General features: G+C 45.3%; 1 protein-coding gene across 8 annotated transcripts in view; it reads left to right on the top strand.

Moving 5' to 3' along the window:
* Positions 1 to 13,676, top strand: part of LOC118376417 (calpain-1 catalytic subunit-like) — a 65,530-nt gene that overhangs the window by 36,957 nt on the left and 14,897 nt on the right. For all 8 annotated transcript variants that reach the window (XR_008136438.1, XM_052518577.1, XM_052518578.1 and 5 more), the window contains 7 exons: positions 113 to 198; positions 412 to 486; positions 1,742 to 1,902; positions 11,779 to 11,948; positions 12,090 to 12,101; positions 12,418 to 12,629; positions 12,915 to 12,954. Coding sequence is in view for 7 of the 8 variants with exons in the window: in XM_052518577.1 (XP_052374537.1) it covers positions 113 to 198; positions 412 to 486; positions 1,742 to 1,902; positions 11,779 to 11,948; positions 12,090 to 12,101; positions 12,418 to 12,629; positions 12,915 to 12,954 (756 nt within the window). In the remaining variant the exon portion in view is untranslated. The remainder of the gene's footprint in view (positions 1 to 112; positions 199 to 411; positions 487 to 1,741; positions 1,903 to 11,778; positions 11,949 to 12,089; positions 12,102 to 12,417; positions 12,630 to 12,914; positions 12,955 to 13,676) is intronic.

Below are 13,676 nucleotides of genomic sequence, written 5' to 3' on the forward strand. Positions count from 1 at the left end.
TCTGAGTTCCTGCTTTGGAACCCTGGTTGCTGTCTTTTCAGGTTCGTGTTTCTATGTAGACTGGGTTTCTATTGTTGTACTGCGTGATATGTGTGATTCTGTTCTGCTCCAGGTGGACTACCAGGGTCAGGTGGAGAGGCTGATCAGGGTGAGGAACCCCTGGGGACAGGTGGAGTGGACTGGCGCCTGGAGTGACAAGTGAGCATTACAGAACCACTACTAGGTCCACATTCACAATCAACATATTTACACACCTAACCGAGTACTAAACCCCAGTTTCACCACTTTTACTTACACATTCATAAAACTTCTGTCGTAGGTTGTAGTAGATTCTGTTTCTCAGTGTGCTGTTGGTCTCCCTATGTGTAGTTGATTGATTGTTTGATTGATCGATTGCTCTGTTCTGTCCAGTTCTCCGGAGTGGGATGAGTTGGACCCATCTGAGAGAGAGGACCTGCATCTAAAGATGGAGGATGGAGAGTTCTGGTAGGATGAAGAGCGTGATTACATGCTGAGTTCTCAGCTGTTTAAAATTACCCTGGTATTCTGTAATCTCAGAACCCAGAACCCTTCGTGTGCCGGCCAGCTTCATCTAAATTTATGTCACGAGACACCAGGAAATCTACAACATCTCCAGCTGCCATTATGATGAAAATATCATATACACTAAATATACAAAATCGAGCACAGAGCCATGCAATCTCCATAGACAAACATTGGCAGTAGAATGGCCTTACTGAAGAGCTCAGTGACTTTCAACGTGGCACCATCATAGGATGCCACCTTTCCAAGAAGTCAGTTTGTGAAATGTCTGCCCTGCTAGAGCTGCCCCGGTCAACTGTAAATGCTGTTATTGTGAAGTGGAAACGTCTAAGAGCAACAACGGCTCAGCCCCGCAGTGGTGGGCCACACAAGCTCACAGAACGGGAGCGCCGAGTGCTGAAGCACGTAGCGCATAAAAATGGTCTGTCCTCGGTTGCAACACTCACCACCGAGTTCCAAACTGCCTCTGGAAGCAATGTCAGCACAATAACTGTTCGTCAGGAGCTTCATGAAATGGGTTTCCATGGCCGAGCAGCTGCACACAAGCCTAATATCACCATGCTAAATGCCAAGCTTCAACTGGAGTGGTGTGAAGCTCGCTGCCATTGGACTCTGGAGCAGTGGAAACACGTTCTCTGGGGTGATAAATCACACTTCACCATCTGGCAGTCCAAAGGACAAATCTGGGTTTGGCAGATGCCAGGAGAACGCTACCTGCACCAATGCATAGCGCCGACTGTAACGTTTGGTGGATTAGAAATAATGGCCTGGGGCTGTTTTTCATGGTTCGGGCCCCTTAGTTCCAGCGAAGGGAAATCTTAACGCTACAACATACAATGACATTTTAGACGAGTCTGTGTTTCCAACTTTGTGGCAACAGTTTGGGGAAGGCCCTTTCCTGTTTCAGCATGACAGTGCCCACCTGCACGAAGCGAAGTCCATACAGAAATGGTTTGTCGAGATCGGAGTGGAAGAACTTGACTGGCCTGCACAGAGCCCTGACCTCAACCCCATTGAATCACCCTAAGTCCCCACGGTAATGTTCCAACATCTAGTGGAAAGCCTTCCCAGGAGAGTGGAGGCTGTTATAGCAGCAGAGGGACCAACTCCATATTAATACCCATGATTTAGGAATGAGATGTTGGACGAGCCGGTGTCCACATCCTTTTTAAATCACACTAATCTCCCCTGTCTGTAGGATGTCGTTCCAGGAGTTCCTGAGGCAGTTTTCCCGTCTGGAGATCTGCAACCTGACGGCGGACGCTCTGAGTGAGGACGGCCTCAGCCACTGGAACACCATCAAGTTCCACGGCATGTGGAGACGGGGGAGTACCGCCGGGGGTTGCCGTAACCACCCCAGTGAGTCATAGAACATCTAACATATCTTCAAGAACACATAGAATATTTACATCACAGTATTATATTACAAGGTTTACACCCTCATACTGCAGAACGTTAACACCTCATACTGCAGAACGTTAACACCTCATACTGCAGAACGTTAACACCTCATACTGCAGAACGTTAACACCTCATACTGCAGAAGGTTTACACTCATACTGCAGAAGGTTAACACCCTCATACTGCAGAACGTTAACACCTCATACTGCAGAACGTTTACACCTCATACTGCAGAACATTAACACCCTCATACTGCAGAAGGTTTACACCTCATACTGCAGAAGGTTAACACCCTCATACTGCAGAACGTTAACACCTCATACTGCAGAACGTTTACACCTCATACTGCAGAAGGTTTACACCCTCATACTGCAGAAGGTTAACACCCTCATACTGCAGAAGGTTTACACCTCATACTGCAGAAGGTTTACACCCCATACTGCAGAAGGTTAACACCCTCATACTGCAGAACGTTAACACCCTCATACTGCAGAAGGTTTACACCTCATACTGCAGAAGGTTTACACCCTCATACTGCAGAAGGTTTACACCCTCATACTGCAGAAGGTTTACACCCTCATACTGCAGAAGGTTTACACCCTCATACTGCAGAAGGTTTACACCCTCATACTGCAGAAGGTTTACACCCTCATACTGCAGAACGTTAATACCTCATACTGCAGAACGTTAACACCTCATACTGCAGAACGTTTACACCTCATACTGCAGAACGTTAACACCTCATACTGCAGAACGTTAACACCTCATACTGCAGAACGTTAACACCTCATACTGCAGAACGTTTACACCCCATACTGCAGAACGTTAACACCTCATACTGCAGAACGTTAACACCTCATACTGCAGAACGTTAACACCTCATACTGCAGAACGTTAACACCTCATACTGCAGAACGTTTACACCTCATACTGCAGAACGTTTACACCTCATACTGCAGAACGTTAACACCTCATACTGCAGAACGTTAACACCTCATACTGCAGAACCTTAACACCCTCATACTGCAGAACGTTAACACCCTCATACTGCAGAACGTTTACACCTCATACTGCAGAACGTTTACACCTCATACTGCAGAACGTTAACACCTCATACTGCAGAACGTTAACACCTCATACTGCAGAACGTTAACACCTCATACTGCAGAACGTTTACACCTCATACTGCAGAACGTTAACACCTCATACTGCAGAACGTTAACACCTCATACTGCAGAACGTTAACACCTCATACTGCAGAACGTTAACACCTCATACTGCAGAACGTTTACACCTCATACTGCAGAACATTAACACCTCATACTGCAGAACGTTTACACCTCATACTGCAGAACGTTAACACCCCATACTGCAGAACGTTAACACCTCATACTGCAGAACGTTTACACCTCATACTGCAGAACGTTAACACCTCATACTGCAGAACGTTTACACCTCATACTGCAGAACGTTAACACCCCATACTGCAGAACGTTAACACCTCATACTGCAGAACGTTTACACCTCATACTGCAGAACGTTAACACCCTCATACTGCAGAACGTTAACACCTCATACTGCAGAACGTTTACACCTCATACTGCAGAACGTTAACACCTCATACTGCAGAACGTTAACACCTCATACTGCAGAACGTTTACACCTCATACTGCAGAACGTTTACACCTCATACTGCAGAACGTTAACACCTCATACTGCAGAACGTTAACACCTCATACTGCAGAACGTTAACACCCTCATACTGCAGAACGTTAACACCTCATACTGCAGAACGTTTACACCTCATACTGCAGAACGTTAACACCTCATACTGCAGAACGTTTACACCTCATACTGCAGAACGTTAACACCTCATACTGCAGAACGTTAACACCTCATACTGCAGAACGTTAACACCTCATACTGCAGAACGTTAACACCTCATACTGCAGAACGTTTACACCTCATACTGCAGAACGTTTACACCTCATACTGCAGAACGTTAACACCTCATACTGCAGAACGTTTACACCTCATACTGCAGAACGTTAACACCCCATACTGCAGAACGTTAACACCTCATACTGCAGAACGTTAACACCCTCACACTGCAGAACGTTTACACCTCATACTGCAGAACCTTAACACCCTCGTACTGCAGAACGTTAACACCTCATACTGCAGAACGTTAACACCTCATACTGCAGAACATTAACACCTCACACTGCAGAACGTTAACACCTCATACTGCAGAACGTTAACACCCCATACTGCAGAACGTTAACAACTCATACTGCAGAACGTTTAAACCTCATACTGCAGAACGTTTACACCTCATACTGCAGAACGTTAACACCCTCATACTGCAGAACGTTAACACCCTCATACTGCAGAACGTTAACACCTCATACTGCAGAACGTTAACACCTCATACTGCAGAACGTTAACACCCTCATACTGCAGAACGTTAACACCTCATACTGCAGAACGTTAACACCTCATACTGCAGAACGTTAACACCTCATACTGCAGAACGTTAACACCTCATACTGCAGAACGTTTACACCTCATACTGCAGAACGTTTACACCTCATACTGCAGAACGTTAACACCTCATACTGCAGAACGTTAACACCTCATACTGCAGAACATTAACACCTCATACTGCAGAACGTTAACACCCTCATACTGCAGAACGTTAACACCTCATACTGCAGAACGTTTACACCTCATACTGCAGAACGTTAACACCTCATACTGCAGAACGTTAACACCTCATACTGCAGAACGTTAACACCTCATACTGCAGAACGTTAACACCTCATACTGCAGAACGTTAACACCTCATACTGCAGAACGTTAACACCTCATACTGCAGAACGTTTACACCTCATACTGCAGAACGTTTACACCTCATACTGCAGAACGTTAACACCTCATACTGCAGAACGTTTACACCTCATACTGCAGAACGTTAACACCTCATACTGCAGAACGTTTACACCTCATACTGCAGAACGTTAACACCTCATACTGCAGAACGTTTACACCTCATACTGCAGAACCTTAACACCCTCGTACTGCAGAACGTTAACACCTCATACTGCAGAACGTTAACACCTCATACTGCAGAACGTTAACACCTCATACTGCAGAACATTAACACCTCACACTGCAGAACGTTAACACCTCATACTGCAGAACGTTAACACCCCATACTGCAGAACGTTAACACCTCATACTGCAGAACGTTAACACCTCATACTGCAGAACGTTAACACCTCATACTGCAGAACGTTAACACCTCATACTGCAGAACGTTTACACCTCATACTGCAGAACGTTAACACCCTCATACTGCAGAACGTTAACACCCTCATACTGCAGAACGTTAACACCCTCATACTGCAGAACGTTAACACCTCATACTGCAGAACGTTAACACCTCATACTGCAGAACGTTAACACCTCATACTGCAGAACGTTAACACCTCATACTGCAGAACGTTAACACCTCATACTGCAGAACGTTAAAACCTCATACTGCAGAACGTTAACACCTCATACTGCAGAACGTTAACACCTCATACTGCAGAACGTTAACACCTCATACTGCAGAACGTTAACACCCTCATACTGCAGAACTTTAACACCTCATACTGCAGAACGTTAACACCTCATACTGCAGAACGTTTACACCTCATACTGCAGAACGTTAACACCCCATACTGCAAAACTTTAACACCTCATACTGCAGAACGTTAACACCTCATACTGCAGAACATTAACACCTCATACTGCAGAACGTTTACACCTCATACTGCAGAATGTTAACACCTCATACTGCAGAACGTTTACACCTCATACTGCAGAACGTTTACACCTCATACTGCAGAACGTTTACACCTCATACTGCAGAACGTTTACACCTCATACTGCAGAACGTTTACAGTAGAATACAAGGACATGTGAAGAAGAGGGAGTATAGCCGGGGACCGCTTCAACCACCACAGTCAGTCACTATGTTATCAGAACATCTCAGAACAGACAAAACGTTACCCTGGGTACCAGTCTCCTTCGCTAACAATCTACACCTTATCTTTGCCCAGTTGCCTTTGGCAATGACAATGAAAGGGAAAGAGGGGATACCTACCTAACCGAATGCATTCAACTGAAATGTGTCTTCCTCATTTAACCCAAACCCCTCTGAATCAGAGATGTGCGGGCGGGGTTGCCATAATCGACATCCACGACTTCTGAGCCGGGGGGGAAGGGTGGGGCAAGGAGTGAACTGTTAGTTAAAGAGACTGGTACTACTAACCCAGACTTCATTTACGGTACAGTTCAGGAACCGGAAGGCTATCGAAATCACCTCAGTGAGTCACAGAACCACTTCCAGAACCAACATTCTAGAACACCTACATTCTAGAGCTTTGACAGTACAGGGCCAGCACAGAATGTGTAGGATGGAGGGTCAGTACGAACCACCCCAGTGAGTCACAGAACCACCATTCTAGAACACCTACATTCTAGAGCTTTGACAGTACAGGGCCAGCACAGAATGTGTAGGATGGAGGGTCAGTACGAACCACCCCAGTGAGTCACAGAACCACCATTCTAGAACACCTACATTCTAGAGCTTTGACAGTACAGGGCCAGCACAGAATGTGTAGGATGGAGGGTCAGTACGAACCACCCCAGTGAGTCACAGAACCACCATTCTAGAACACCTACATTCTAGAGCTTTGACAGTACAGGGCCAGCACAGAATGTGTAGGATGGAGGGTCAGTACGAACCACCCCAGTGAGTCACAGAACCACCATTCTAGAACACCTACATTCTAGAGCTTTGACAGTACAGGGCCAGCACAGAATGTGTAGGATGGAGGGTCAGTACGAACCACCCCAGTGAGTCACAGAACCACCATTCTAGAACACCTACATTCTAGAGCTTTTACAGTACAGGGCCAGCACAGAATGTGTAGGATGGAGGGTCAGTACGAACCACCCCAGTGAGTCACAGAACCACCATTCTAGAACACCTACATTCTAGAGCTTTGACAGTACAGGGCCAGCACAGAATGTGTAGGATGGAGGGTCAGTACGAACCACCCCAGTGAGTCACAGAACCACCATTCTAGAACACCTACATTCTAGAGCTTTGACAGTACAGGGCCAGCACAGAATGTGTAGGATGGAGGGTCAGTACGAACCACCCCAGTGAGTCACAGAACCACCATTCTAGAACACCTACATTCTAGAGCTTTGACAGTACAGGGCCAGCACAGAATGTGTAGGATGGAGGGTCAGTACGAACCACCCCAGTGAGTCACAGAACCACCATTCTAGAACACCTACATTCTAGAGCTTTGACAGTACAGGGCCAGCACAGAATGTGTAGGATGGAGGGTCAGTACGAACCACCCCAGTGAGTCACAGAACCACCATTCTAGAACACCTACATTCTAGAGCTTTTACAGTACAGGGTCAGCACAGAATGTGTAGGATGGAGGGTCAGTACGAACCACCCCAGTGAGTCACAGAACCACCATTCTAGAACACCTACATTCTAGAGCTTTGACAGTACAGGGCCAGCACAGAATGTGTAGGATGGAGGGTCAGTACGAACCACCCCAGTGAGTCACAGAACCACCATTCTAGAACACCTACATTCTAGAGCTTTGACAGTACAGGGCCAGCACAGAATGTGTAGGATGGAGGGTCAGTACGAACCACCCCAGTGAGTCACAGAACCACCATTCTAGAACACCTACATTCTAGAGCTTTTACAGTACAGGGCCAGCACAGAATGTGTAGGATGGAGGGTCAGTACGAACCACCCCAGTGAGTCACAGAACCACCATTCTAGAACACCTACATTCTAGAGCTTTGACAGTACAGGGCCAGCACAGAATGTGTAGGATGGAGGGTCAGTACGAACCACCCCAGTGAGTCACAGAACCACCATTCTAGAACACCTACATTCTAGAGCTTTGACAGTACAGGGCCAGCACAGAATGTGTAGGATGGAGGGTCAGTACGAACCACCCCAGTGAGTCACAGAACCACCATTCTAGAACACCTACATTCTAGAGCTTTGACAGTACAGGGCCAGCACAGAATGTGTAGGATGGAGGGTCAGTACGACCGAGGGCTGTGGGAACCACCCCAGTGAGTTAAACAGTTTACTGGATGGAGGGTCAGTACGACCGAGTGCTGTGGGAACCACCCCAGTGAGTTAAACAGTTTACTAGTACATTATTTACAAACCAGAACGCATAGAAAATACCAGAACATCAACATTTACACTATGGTACAGACACAGCACAGCCAGAACCTTCCTAGTGTCATAGAAACATCTTATATAGAATGTTTACAGTCCAGAACAGGAACCATCCCAGTGAGTCACAGTCAACATGAACATTTAGAGTCGGATCTAAGATCATATTTTATGTGTTAAGTGTTTTCAGGAAAATCACCACAGAGTATTTATAAAAGCTACACAATCACATGTTACCTCGACAACAGTGACTACACTCGACTGCCTCGACTACTGCGACTGTCTTGACTACCTCGACAACAGTGACTACCCTCGACTGCCTCTACTGTCTTGACTACCTCGACAACAGTGACTACACTCGACTGCCTCGACTGTCTAGACTACCTCGACAACAGTGACTACACTCGACTGCCTCGGCTGTCTTGACTACCTCGACAACAGTGACTACACTCGACTGCCTCGACTGTCTAGACTACCTCGACAACAGTGACTACCCTCGACTACTGCGACTGTCTTGACTACCTCGACAACAGTGACTACCCTCGACTGCCTCGACTGTCTTGACTACCTCGACAACAGTGACTACCCTCGACTGCCTCGACTGTCTTGACTACCTCGACAACAGTGACTACCCTCGACTGCCTCGACTGTCTTGACTACCTCGACAACAGTGACTACACTCGACTGCCTCGACTACTGCGACTGTCTTGACTACCTCGACAACAGTGACTACCCTCGACTGCCTCTACTGTCTTGACTACCTCGACAACACTCGACTGCCTCTACTGTCTTGACTGCCTCTACTGCCTTGACTACCTCGTACCCCTGCACATTGACTCGGTACCGGTACTCCTTGTATATAGTCTCATTATTGTTATTTTATTGTGTTACTATTTCATTTTATTTTTTTAAACACATTTTTGTAAGAATTTCACGGTAGAGTTTACACCTGTCATATTCGGCACATTCAACAAATAAAAATGTGATTTGATTTGACCAGATGGGATATATATAACACTTTGGTTGTATGGATTACCTTAATGCCTGCTCCTCTATTGTCCAGACATGTTCTGGATCAACCCCCAGTATAACTCTGTCTTATCTCTGTGTTGTTCAGCATCAACCCCCAGTATAACTCTGTCTTATCTCTGTGTTGTTCAGCATCAACCCCCAGTATAACTCTGTTTTATCTCTGTGTTGTTCAGCATCAACCCCCAGTATAACTCTGTCTTATCTCTGTGTTGTTCAGCATCAACCCCCAGTATAACTCTGTCTTATCTCTGTGTTGTTCAGCATCAACCCCCAGTATAACTCTGTCTTATCTCTGTGTTGTTCAGCATCAACCCCCAGTATAACTCTGTCTTATCTCTGTGTTGTTCAGCATCAACCCCCAGTATAACTCTGTCTTATCTCTGTGTTGTTCAGCATCAACCCCCAGTATAACTCTGTCTTATCTCTGTGTTACTCTAGACACGTTCTGGATCAACCCCCCAGTATAACTCTGTTTTATCTCTGTGTTGTTCAGCATCAACCCCCAGTATAACTCTGTTTTATCTCTGTGTTACTCCAGACACGTTCTGGATCAAACCCCAGTATAACTCTGTCTTATCTCTGTGTTACTTTAGACACGTTCTGGATCAAACCCCAGTATAACTCTGTTTTATCTCTGTGTTTCTCCAGACACGTTCTGGATCAACCCCCAGTATAACTCTGTCTTATCTCTGTGTTGTTCAGCATCAACCCCCAGTATAACTCTGTCTTATCTCTGTGTTGTTCAGCATCAACCCCCAGTATAACTCTGTCTTATCTCTGTGTTACTCTAGACACGTTCTGGATCAACCCCCCAGTATAACTCTGTTTTATCTCTGTGTTACTCCAGACACGTTCTGGATCAACCCCCAGTATAACTCTGTTTTATCTCTGTGTTTCTCCAGACACGTTCTGGATCAACCCCCAGTATAACTCTGTTTTATCTCTGTGTTACTCCAGACACGTTCTGGATCAACCCCCAGTATAACTCTGTCTTATCTCTGTGTTACTCCAGACACGTTCTGGATCAACCCCCAGTATAACTCTGTTTTATCTCTGTGTTACTCCAGACACGTTCTGGATCAAACCCCAGTATAACTCTGTCTTATCTCTGTGTTGTTCTGGATCAACCCCCAGTATAACTCTGTCTTATCTCTGTGTTGTTCAGCATCAACCCCCAGTATAACTCTGTCTTATCTCTGTGTTACTCCAGACACGTTCTGGATCAACCCCCAGTATAACTCTGTCTTATCTCTGTGTTTCTCCAGACACGTTCTGGATCAACCCCCAGTATAACTCTGTTTTATCTCTGTGTTGTTCAGCATCAACCCCCTGTATAACTCTGTCTTATCTCTGTGTTACTCTAGACACGTTCTGGATCAACCCCCAGTACAACTCTGTTTTATCTCTGTGTTACTTTAGACACGTTCAGCATCAACCCCCAGTATAACTCTGTCTTATCTCTGTGTTACTCCAGACACGTTCTGGATCAACCCCCAGTATAACTCTGTCTTATCTCTGTGTTTCTCCAGACACGTTCTGGATCAACCCCCAGTATAACTCTGTCTTATCTCTGTGTTACTCCAGACACGTTCTGGATCAACCCCCAGTATAACTCTGTCTTATCTCTGTGTTACTCCAGACACGTTCTGGATCAACCCCCAGTATAACTCTGTTTTATCTCTGTGTTTCTCCAGACACGTTCTGGATCAACCCCCAGTATAACTCTGTCTTATCTCTGTGTTACTCCAGACACGTTCTGGATCAACCCCCAGTATAACTCTGTCTTATCTCTGTGTTTCTCCAGACACGTTCTGGATCAACCCCCAGTATAACTCTGTCTTATCTCTGTGTTACTCCAGACACGTTCTGGATCAACCCCCAGTATAACTCTGTCTTATCTCTGTGTTTCTCCAGACACGTTCTGGATCAACCCCCAGTATAACTCTGTCTTATCTCTGTGTTACTCCAGACACGTTCTGGATCAACCCCCAGTATAACTCTGTTTTATCTCTGTGTTTCTCTAGACACGTTCTGGATCAACCCCCAGTATAACTCTGTCTTATCTCTGTGTTACTCCAGACACGTTCTGGATCAACCCCCAGTATAACTCTGTTTTATCTCTGTGTTTCTCCAGACACGTTCTGGATCAACCCCCCAGTATAACTCTGTCTTATCTCTGTGTTACTCCAGACACGTTCTGGATCAACCCCCAGTATAACTCTGTCTTATCTCTGTGTTACTCCAGACACGTTCTGGATCAACCCCCCAGTATAACTCTGTTTTATCTCTGTGTTACTCCAGACACGTTCTGGATCAACCCCCAGTATAACTCTGTCTTATCTCTGTGTTACTCCAGACACGTTCTGGATCAACCCCCAGTATAACTCTGTCTTATCTCTGTGTTTCTCCAGACACGTTCTGGATCAACCCCCAGTATAACTCTGTTTTATCTCTGTGTTACTCTAGACACGTTCTGGATCAACCCCCCAGTATAACTCTGTCTTATCTCTGTGTTACTCCAGACACGTTCTGGATCAACCCCCAGTATAAGATCACTCTGCTAGAGGAGGACGACGACCCTGAGGATGAAGAGGTGGCTTGTAGTTTCCTGGTGGCTCTGATGCAAAAGGACAGGAGGAGGTACCGGAAACAGGGACAGGACATGCACACCATCGGGTTCGCCATCTACGAGGTGAGAAACGAGCTTCTAAGGAGTCGACAGCCTAACATGTCTGGCGGGCGGGGTGCTACACACTCACTACTTTGCTTATCACAGAAATTAATAGTTTCCATACTTTAATGTTTCTCCTATTGTATTCTTCTGTTTGTGCAGATTCCAGAAGAGGTATAAAGATTTGTTTTCCACAGCTGGGCATTTAGGCTCATGTCTTTTGGGCATTGTGAGAATGAGCCAACTCGGGTATGGTTAGAAATGCGTTCTTCCTTTTTAAATGGCACTCATTTACATGAGTATGGGCCAGTTTCCCAGACACAGGTTTAGCCTAGTCTTGGACTAGGAAGCATTTTTTATTGAGAATTTCCATTTAACATGTTTTTTTTTTTGGGGGGGGGGTCGGGTCTAGGACTTAACCTGTGTCTGGTAAACTGGGCTTCAGCATATGTAGTTAAAGCGATGTCTTTTCCTTCCACATCCTCTGCAGTACAGGGGCTGTCAGAACGTGCACTTAAAGAAGGACTTCTTCCTGACCCACTCATCCTGCGCCCGCTCGGAGACCTTCGTCAACCTGAGAGAGGTCAGCAACCGTCTCAGTCTGCCTCCAGGAGAATATCTCATCGTCCCCTCCACCTTCGAGTCTGGCCAGGAGGCCGACTTCGTCCTGCGAGTCTTCACTGAGAAACAGTCTGAGACAGAGTAAGTGTGTGCGTGTGATCCTGTAGTTCATGACGTATGGCTTAAAAAAAAAAAAAACTTCATGTGTGGGTCACCATGCCTCTGTGTGTGTGTGTGTGTGTGTGTGTGTGTGTGTGTGTGTGTGTGTGTGTGTGTGTGTGTGTGTGTGTGTGTGTGTGTGTGTGTGTGTGTGTGTGTGTGTGTGTGTGTGTGTGTGTGTGTGTGTGTGTGTGTGTGTGTGGTGTGTGTGTGTACGTGCTAGGTGTGTGTGTGTATATTTTCATTGTGTCCGTTTTCTCATCCCAGAGAGCTAGACGATGAAATCTCAGCAGATCTGGAAGATGAGGTGGGTTTTCCTGTATTGTCACTCACACATAACTACTATGATTAGAACAGTCACTACTATAACTACTATTGGTAGAACAGTCACTACCATAACTACTATGATTAGAACAGTCACTACCATAACTACTATGATTAGAACAGTCACTACCATAACTACTATGAATAGAACAGTCACTACCATAACTACTATGGGTAGAACAGTAACTACCATAACTACTATGATTAGAACAGTCACTACCATAACTACTATGAATAGAACAGTCACTACCATAACTACTATGGGTAGAACAGTAACTACCATAACTACTATGATTAGAACAGTCACTACCATAACTACTATGATTAGAACAGTCACTACCATAACTACTATGGGTAGAACAGTCACTACCATATCTACTATGAATAGAACAGTCACTACCATAACTACTATGAATAGAACAGTCACTACTATAAATAGAACAGTCACTACCATATCTACTATGAGTAGAACAGTCACTACCATAACTACTATGAATAGAACAGTCACTACCATAACTACTATGAATAGAACAGTCACTACCATAACTACTATGAATAGAACAGTCACTACTATAAATAGAACAGTCACTACCATATCTACTATGAGTAGAACAGTCACTACCATAACTACTATGGGTAGAACAGTCACTACCATAACTACTATGAATAGAACAGTCACTACTATAACTACTATGAGTAGAACAG

Source organism: Oncorhynchus keta, chromosome 5 (assembly GCF_023373465.1).
Source record: "Oncorhynchus keta strain PuntledgeMale-10-30-2019 chromosome 5, Oket_V2, whole genome shotgun sequence".
Taxonomy (NCBI): domain Eukaryota; kingdom Metazoa; phylum Chordata; class Actinopteri; order Salmoniformes; family Salmonidae; genus Oncorhynchus; species Oncorhynchus keta.